The sequence below is a fragment of the Pteropus vampyrus genome, unplaced genomic scaffold (assembly GCF_000151845.1).
Source record: "Pteropus vampyrus isolate Shadow unplaced genomic scaffold, Pvam_2.0 Scaffold25, whole genome shotgun sequence".
In the NCBI taxonomy this organism is placed as follows: Eukaryota; Metazoa; Chordata; class Mammalia; order Chiroptera; family Pteropodidae; genus Pteropus; species Pteropus vampyrus.
Window position 1 is genome coordinate 13,180,205 of NW_011888806.1, and position 9,714 is coordinate 13,189,918.

General features: G+C 42.7%; 1 protein-coding gene across 1 annotated transcript in view; it reads left to right on the forward strand.

Annotated features, from left to right (window-relative positions):
• SCD5 (stearoyl-CoA desaturase 5) overlaps positions 1–8,516 on the forward strand; it is a 134,592-nt gene extending 126,076 nt beyond the window's left edge. Inside the window, exons 4-5 of the mRNA XM_011356373.2 lie at positions 3,310–3,542; positions 6,987–8,516. Coding sequence (XP_011354675.1) covers positions 3,310–3,542; positions 6,987–7,177 — 424 coding nt within the window. The 3' untranslated portion in view covers positions 7,178–8,516. The remainder of the gene's footprint in view (positions 1–3,309; positions 3,543–6,986) is intronic.
• The last annotated feature ends 1,198 nt before the right edge of the window (positions 8,517–9,714 follow it).

A 9,714-nucleotide genomic window follows, 5' to 3' on the forward strand; every position in this document is an offset into this window, starting at 1 on the left:
AAGAAGGCCAGTGACTATAATTATATGCAGACCAGCTGTTCAAGGTCAGTGGTGGGCAGGAGGAAGGAAGGGGTACTCAGCTACACGGGAGGATATGCTGAGTCTGTTTGAAACGGTTGGGGAGAATTTTTACAGTTATCAGCATCAAGACCTGTTTCGCTAGCAATCCCATCCAGACTCGCCATGCCTCCTAAAAATTCCTCTTTCATCCATTGCACTGAGCACACAAAGAGGAATTCTAGCAAAATACAGGAAGAGCAATCAGCTAACAACCCTATAATTAGATCTACTAACGCTTTGTTACTATGAGGGCAGTGGTTTTTAAAGAGCGACTTTTTTTGAGGAAGAGGAAATTTGGCTGCACAGTGGTGTGCCAGGAGGTGAAGCTCAGGCTTTTTTTCCTTCCCACTTGGGAAGCCACATTGTTGGTGCCGTCCCTCCACAGGAACCCAGCCCCCTGCGGGAGTGGAGTTTCTGGAACCAGAGCCCAGGTAGGCAGGTGGCTTTCCTAAAAGGTTCAGAGGGAGGAGACAGGGGCAGGATGTGAGTGGAACTGAGCCCTGTGAGCTGGTCAAACTGAGAAGGCAGATTCCATAGGGCCAGGCGGAGCAAGGGGTCCTCATTGGCGGAATGTGTCCATCCTGAGCCCGCTGTGAGGAGAAGTGAGAGAAGGCCTCTGACATGCCTAGCCAGCACAGAGCAAGTCCTCAATACATGTTTTCTTTATTTTTTTAGGAGCAAAATGAGGGGCTGATTCCTCCCTAGAAAGTGAAGGAAGGGACAGAGCTGCTTAAGTTGTAAAATACCTCCTGTTGGCAATGCTCAGCCGCTTGCTGTCCCCCTCAGAGGTGCAAACCGGGAGCAGCAGCGGTAGCAGTCTTGGGCTCTGGGCATGTTTTCCCTTTAGAGCATCCTGCCTCTTGACATGCTCACCAGCGGTCCCAGGGCCCTCAGCGAGGGCCTGCGTGCTTTGCCCAGATCCCCTCTTTGGCTGCTGCTTCTACCCTCCAGCTCCTGGGAACTGCCCACGCCCACACAGAACTGCTTTGCCCGAGGGTTCACACTTCCCATGGGGCACTCTGAGGCCAGTGGCTGCACGATCCTAGATACCTTTCTGTTTGGGACAATGGTACAGGGTCTTCCAGCCTCAGAGCTCCTGACTGGATCTGCTGAAACTCATTGTGGGTGAGCTTCTCCCTCGGCCCAATCCTGCCTTCCTCCCTTTCCCAAAGATATCTCTCAAGAGCACCCCCAGAACCTTCTGCTTGTGACTCTGGGGAGCCCACTCTAGGACCATCAGTTGTCTGTTGTCTTTGCCTCTCCATCCACAGCCACTCATCTGATCTCCCAGGAACTCTCTTTCCACTAAAATACAGCCATCTGGTTGCCCAATGACTGGAAAACAAGTGCTGATGGGTTAATATGCTGTCTAATAAAAACAGTTATTATAGGAACTGATACTTATGTGCCCCTAGCAATCCACAAAGCACACTTGGATACCTGATTTCATTCGCGAAGCAGAATAGCACAATGGTCTCTGAAGTGATTCTGCCTGGATTTGAATCTTGGTCCTACTACTTATTAGTCTTGTGACCTTGGGCCAGCTATATAACCTCTCTGTTGCTCAACTTCCCCATCTGTAAAATGGGGCTAGTAATGATCCCTTCAGCCTAGAGTTTTTGTTAGAATAAAATGAATCAGTATAATAAAGGTCTCAGAATAGTCGTGGCACACAGTAAATACATAGTATATGTTATTAGTATTTGATCTTCACAAGAACCCCATGAGGTATGGTTATTGCTTGAGATGAATACCTCTCATGTCCCGCCTCATACTCTCGGCCCACTTTTTCATTCCAGCCGATGCTACAGCCTCCTGCTGGCACGAGTGTAACCCAACAGCACCTTCCTCAGCCGTACTGCTTATTTCTTACTTCCTGCCCTGGCTTCTTTGCCACTTCTGCCTAAGATGCCTATAGAATGCACTCAGCCTTTCAGACCCAAGCAAACGTGGAGGTGTGAGGGAGGTAATATCTCACGTGGCATCCCTATAGTTCCTTCTTTTATCTCTCGAGAGATTAATTCTGAAGTAGAACCCGCCCCCTCGAGGCCCAACTTCAGCTGCCCACAGCAGCAGGCACCCCTGGTTTGGCTTTCCCTCCTTCCCTGTTTCATTCTTCCCAGTTGCCCGCTCTTGTAGTATGAGCTCACTTCCCCAGATATAATACCCATGCACAAGCTCTTGCCTCATGCTCTGCTTTTTAGGGAATGATCTAACCGTGCACACGAGGAGCGTGAAAGAATTTTAAAAGCCTTGTTCAACATCCAGAATCAGATCTGGACTCAAATCAAAGCCTTCCACCTGGGACTCTCATGCTTTCACATTGTGCCACTTCCCAGCTGATACATCTGCACTTTAACAGAGGCCTGGAAGCTTGATTAGCCAATGGGAAGCCGGGAACAAAATTGCTATGAACAGGTAGCTTTGGACTCTTTCATGTCACAGCTCCTCTCCTGTCTCCACATAAAGCTAATCAAACACAGCAAAGGGTGGTGAGCAGTGGTTCCTTTACTGAAGCCAGGGGGAGGGAGCGGGTCTAATTTGTCTTAGTATCACCAGCACTCAGGGCCTGGCATATAGTAGGTACTGTGTAAATGTTTGCTGGATACACAGGTCCAGAAATCAAACAATAATGGTTTCTTTTTAACGCTTACTTTTTATGTGGCCATGCTTGTTCCTGTACTTAGTGTTTATTTTTTATGCTGGTTTAGAATGTAACCTTTAATGGACAAAGAACATTTTTGGAAGTGGGTCATTTCCTTTTTCACTAAGCTAAGTAAGCACAGAATTGTGTGCTTGAAAATTATTCAAGAAAAATTATTCAAGAAATTATTCAAGAAAATTATTCAAGAAATTATTCAAGAAAACCTGATTAGCAGGTTGGTTGACTGATGAAGAAAGCTAGCACCTGTCAAACTGGTGGCTTGTAGGACAAATGTAGCTCTAAGACACATGGGTTTCACAGCACAATATTAATCATTTTATATTAAAATTCCTCTGAAATATGCTGCAGGCCCTACTACTTTCTATAACATTCTATCTGTGCTAATTCTCAAATTTGTGTTACCTGCCTAGCCCTTGTGGTTATATGCATTTGTGACCCCTGCAGAAAGTGACATGCAAAAGGGTATTCCTTATACAGAAAGAGTTGCTGACCAGCACAATTCCTGACTTTTCCTATAGCTTGCTCAGCCTATCCCCACCACCATCAACAGGTGCCCAATGATAGCATATTATCCTTCCTTCCAGGTACTATAAGATCACCGTGGTGCTCATGTGCTTCGTGGTCCCCACACTGGTGCCCTGGTGCATCTGGGGAGAGAGTCTGTGGAATTCCTACTTCTTGGCCTCCATCCTCCGCTATACCATCTCTCTCAATGTCACCTGGCTGGTCAACAGTGCTGCCCACATGTATGGAAACCGACCCTATGACAAGCACATCAGCCCTCGGCAGAACCCACTGGTCACTCTGGGTGCCATTGGTGAGTAGGGGTATGAGATCCAGTGAAGAAAATGGCAGCTCGATTTTCTTGGCTTCTTGTGGTTTTGTGGAATCTATAAAAAGAGGCAGTGGAGTGGAACAGAGTGAACTTGGCCTTTGGTATTAGAATCTCGGCTCTCGGGCAAGTCACTTAATTTCTGATTTACAGCCTTCTTATCTGTGAAGTAGGAATGGCAATGCCTTTTCATAGGGATGTTGTGAGGATTAAGTAAAATGCTAGTATATATAGATCGCTTGGTATAGTACCTGCCACATAGTAGGTGATAAATAATTAGTAGCTATTTATTTTTGCTATGGAAATTTTCCTAAAGGAGAGTAGCAGTTGACTTGTCTCTCCAATTGTCCTGACCACTCTAGCCTCAGCTGTTCAATCATTTGGCTGACTGTAGGAAAACAGGCCTTCAAACAAAGAGATGGGAAGAAACGAGATGGTGGCATCTCATGGTACCACAAAATGGCTAAGAGCGAGGCCTAGGGAGTCCAACAAGTTTGGTAGAGCCCTGGTACCTTTAATTACTCTCTGGGCAAGTTGTCTGGCTCCTCCATACCTTGTGCCCTCATCTGTAAGGTGGAGATAATAGTGACATTTACCTCATCCTGGTGTTGGAGGGGTAGACGAGTTAATACGTAGTGTCTGCAGCAGTAATTAACACAAAATAAGCCTTCAGTGATGTTGTTTTTATTACTAGCCATATGGTCTTAGGCAAGTTACTCGTCCCTTCTGTGAATTTACATTCTCATTTTTAAACGGGGATAATCATAGCTCAGAGGTGTGAGGATTATAGGAGTTCATACTCATTAAAGCACTTAGCACTGTGGCTGGCGCATAGTAAGAGATTAATAAATAGTAACTATAGCTTTATAAAAGCAATTTGGGCTTCTTGGTAAGCTGAGCCTTGAGCACAGAGATCAAATCCAGGAAGAGAAGTTTCTACTTTAAGTAGAAATGGTCTCTGTGTCACTCAACAATGATTTTTTTGCCACCACTTCATTAGGGTTTCCCGTTTATTGAGACCCCAGGGATCTGTTGTTGATGAGAGCAGTATAAGGTGAAATAAACACTAAGTTTAGCTATGGGATAATGGGATAAGCAGAGAGAAAGGTGCCTTGGAAAACTGAAGAAAGAGCTTCCTGACCCACCGATTGCTTTTTCCTCCTCTCACTCTTCATCTTCTAGAAGGACTCTAGTGAGGGGAACCACATTTAGTGTTGGCTCTGAGAGCAGACTGGGGTGGAGAGAGGATGGGCTATTACCATCTTATATAGAGATGGAGATCCAGGAAACCCAAAGAGTGTGACCATGCACAGGCTCTGAAGAGCAGGGTATTGGTTTTAAGTCTGTTCAGGTCAGCACTGGACTCCCAGTCAGTCTTCTTCATGAAGGTCCTTGGAAGGCTCTGTTTCAACCAACTGTGCAGTTGGTTGAAGCAGATGGTGGATACAGATAGAGTTCTTAGAACATCCTCGTTTCTGAAAATAGGGGGGAAACTTCTCTATACTGTACCTTAGTTTAAGAAAAAAACACTAAAAGTGACGAGGGTGGAGGGACAGAGTAGAGAGGACTTAAATTAAGAAAGTTGCAGACCAAAGATCAATCCATCTGATGTACTCATTGTAGAGCAGAATCTTTCAAACGTGGTCAATAAAAGAACTATATCATGACCTGTTGCCACTTAAGAAATAAAGGAAGAATCTGGCAGTTAGTTCTTCAAATGGTTAAAAATAGTTACTATATGATCCAGCAGTTCTACTCCTGGGTTTATACCCAAGAGAAATGAAAATATATGTCCACACAAAAAACTTGTGCATGAATGCTCAAAGCAACATTTTTCATAATAGCTAACAAATGGAAATAAACCAAACGTGCATCAACTGATGAATGGATAAACACAATTGTAAAAATACAATGGCGTGGTAAGTGGTGGTATATCTATATAATAGAATACCATTCAGCAATAAAAAGAAATGAAATACTGATACCTGCTACACCTTGAAAACATTATGCTAAGTGAAAGAAACCAGTTACATAAGATTACATATTACATGATTTCATTTACATGAAATGTTCAGAATAGGCAAATAGAGATAATACTAGGGTTCTCCAGAGAAACAGAAACTGTGTGTGTCTCAGTATGTATACTGTTACATATGTTACATATATTCCTCATAATAAATTTCCATATATATAGAAATAGTAGAATATCTATACAAACATAGATATATTCTGTTGTTTCTATAGATAAATAGAATGGCTGATTTATTGTGAAAAATTGGCTCACACCGTTAGGGAAGAGTCCCATGATCTGCTGACTGTGAGCCGGAGACCTGGGGAAGTCAGTGGTGTGATTAAGTCCAAAGCTGGAGCACCAGGGGAGCCGGTGGTGTAAGTCCTGGTCCGAGGGCAGGAGATGAGAGTTGTCCCAGTACAATCAATGAGTCAAGAAAAAAGTGTCTCTTTCTTCCACCATTTGTTCTATGCAGGCCCTTAATATACTGGATGAAACCTACCCACGTTGGAGAGGGCAATCGACTTTACTGAGACGGCTGATTTAAATGCTACTCTCATCTAGCAAGACCCTCACAGACACACCCAGAATAATATTTAATGGGCACCCCTCGGCCAGTTAGGTTGACATAGGATTAATCATCAAAGAGATAGCAAGTCTGGGAGAGATAGGGGATGGGTGGGGGGCGTGAATTCTAAGCGGTGTGAGGTTTCCTTTCAGAGAATGAAAATATTATAATTCATTGTGGTGATGGATGCACAACTCCGAATATTCTAAAAGCCATTAAATTGTACACTTTAAATGGGTAAATTGTATGGTGGGTTATATCTCCATAAAGCTGTTTTTAAAAATCAAATGAAAGAAGTCTTGAGATACCACCTCCTCCTTCCTGAAAACACCTTTAAAAAAAAGGAAAGGAGGAAAAGCTGTTCACGGGAAGGGTCAGAGTAATATATAGACAGACTTTGGATATTTCACTATCTAACTCCTTAATTTACTTACCTATCTGAATAATTCTCATTTCTTTCAAGCTCTCCCAGGAAGTCTTGCTCTAATCACTCCAGTCTGCAGAGACTGTTTTCCTTTTGTGAACATACATCAAAATGACGATCTGTTACCAGCCATTCAGCATTTAGCTCAGGAAGTACAACGCTGAAGTTATGGTACCATGTCTCCAATTCATACAGGAAAATTATCATATGACTTTCTGCTGATAACCTTTTTGTTATTTTCTGTTCACATATAGTTTTACTAGCCAACTAAGTAAACACTTCCTTAAGGCAAGAAACAAGTCTTTTGTTCTCCAAAGAGCCTGACGCAGTGTTTTGCACATGGTAGACCCTCAATAAAAGAGTGATTAAAAAATCTATGCAGAGAGATGGTGCGTGATATATTTCAATGCTCATTTTGTATTCCAGGTGAAGGCTTCCACAATTACCATCACACCTTTCCCTTTGACTATTCTGCGAGTGAATTTGGCTTAAATTTCAACCCAACCACATGGTTCATTGACATCATGTGCTGGCTGGGGCTGGCCACTGACCGCAAACGGGCAACCAAGCCAATGATCGAGGCCCGGAAAGCCAGGACTGGAGATGGCAGTGCTTGAACCTGGAACCGCCATCCAACGTGTCTGCCCTTGACACCTTGGTTCATGCCTTCTGTTATTATAGTTCTCTTGTCCATTGGATGGTGGGAAGGGGTAGAGGGTAGAAGGGAACAGAATCTGTGGGTTGGGAATTTTTTGTTTCTCTCAAAGCCAAGATACAACTATCAATGAAAAAAAAATTTTTAAGTCAATGTAACTATAGTTTAACGTTAGAATGTGGACATGTGATTTAATCGCTGTAGCTACAATATGTCAAACATACATCCTCATATGCTTGTACATAATGTTAACCCTGACAGGATGAAGGAATTTAATATTCTTTCAGTGTGATTCAGGAGAGCATTTCTTTTTTTTTTCGACCAACTAACCCAGCATTATTTTTAAACACACTATCTGAAGGAGCAGAGTCAGGTAGAGGACAGAAGCAGTGGTCTAAGTAGTAACTAAAGACTGTTTCTGTTTCGTAGTTGTTGCGCGTGTTTTTGTTGTTTTTAAGTTAGAAAATTGAACATTTTTTAGAATGAGAATATAGAAAATGGGTCTCTAGGTTTTTGTTTTTTGGTTTTTGTTTTTTTTTGCCCTGTTTACAGCTTGTTAATGCTCTATGGTGTTTGCTTCAAAAAAGATCTGTTCACTGCCCAGCTACTTGTGTGTCCTGAGCTATACTCCCAGTCAACCCTATAAATCAGTGCCTGTTTAGGTGTTTGATTTTGTTCTCTTTGCTATTGTCATTTTAAAGGTGTATTAACTCAGACATACCAGACATCAAATTAAGCTCAAATTAAGCTCTCATTTCAATGTTTATATACTAATTTATATTCTAATTGACCTCAGCCAGTGATGCATGTACTTTAGCTGCTTTTGCTAAATAAGCATATTAATTTTCCACACCAGTCCATCGGACTTATTAACCAACAGTTATCTAGAACTCAGTTTCTACTAATGTTTCACCTGCATGAGGCCTTCATTGATTTTGCAGCAAAATATAAAGTGATCATTATGTAGCTTCTGGATTAAAAAAATTTTGTGTATTAAGTTACTTTGTAAAGAGCATGTTGAATTAATGGGACAGTGTACCCTTAGTGTTAGACGTTAGAGCAAGAGAAAGGCTTATAGTGTTGGCATTGGAGCCCTTTGAAGATAGATCTTTTTAGAAAAGATGTAAGATTTAAAAATTAAATTTTTAATTTTTGAAAAAGAAATGAAGACAATACGAAATTGTCATAATGAAGTTCTTCATCCAGCAGGTGTTTAACAGTGTTATTTTGCCATTAATAATGTGTAAACTATGAGTGATTTCCAATAAATGATTATGAATTCGTTGGTGTTCTTGACCAAATACTTAAGTGTTGTTTAGAGAATGTCTTCTCAAAGGTGCCTGATGCTTCATGATGACCATATGTTTCACATTTGATTTGGGCTCTGAGCTAACAGCAGCCCCTAATACCAGGCCTCTCAGATCCCATCTGCCATAGGCATAACCAGAGGGAAGGTCAGCAAGTTTCATTTGAATGCAGACCCCCACTCATGACATTCTCCATTTCTCACTTACTAACACTGTCACTTTGTACTACTTCCAACTGATAAATAGGAACTCTACTCCTACATATCACTCAAAAGAGCGTTAAGGACATTTTCTTCCCTGAGTCCCACCAGCCCCACTGGTGGTGACCAGAGCTGGGGGAGGTGAACTCAATGAACCCAATCTCTCAGCTTTGATCTTGTGCTACCTCAGCTTCTGCCCATCTTTTGCCCAGAAGCATCTGTGACCCTGTCATTAGATAGAGACTTCTGAACCTGCCTGCAGCTGAGTGGGATTCCACTATGGGTGTCTGACCAGATCTAATCTAGTAAGGACCCTCTGGATACGACCATAGTGGCTTTGTATCTCAGTCACATATTACTAAGACCTTGTATGGGGTGTTGGTAGAGTGTAGTTGGATTCGGATATGAGTTTGTATCAGCATGACCTACAGTGGCCCTGATTGAGAATATTTGACCCCTAAAAGTACTTAACTTACTTGCTTGTCCAATAATAGAAAAATTACATTTGGAACAGCTATTTAGAATCTTCTCACAAAAGGAGGGTATTTCCCAGCTAGTCCAAAAAAATTTAAAACCTCACTCCTCCAAACCCGAGTACCACGTCTTTCCCTGCAGCAGCACCATGAATGACATAAGGACTGGGATGATTTTGATGAGGCAGTGGGTTAAGACTAGATCACTCTAGAGTTTTCCATATTAATGTTCCCTGCAGGTCTCAGCAGCACCTCAGAGAAGAAGCAGCCCTGGGAGGCATCTCCCAAGGTAGCACTGGAAAGGTTGGTACATTTTTTGAAAGGTTCAGTTTAAAATAAGGGCACGTCCTGTCTTGAGTCTCCTGTGTCCTACAAGGCTTATTTCAGGAGCACCAACCCCTGCTCCTAGGTGAGTGGAGCCGAGGGGAAGCCATTCCCGTAGTGCTTATCCCATGTGTGTCACGGCGGCTATGCAGAGTCCCCCTGTCCAGCTGTGCGGCCTTGAGAAAACCAATCTTT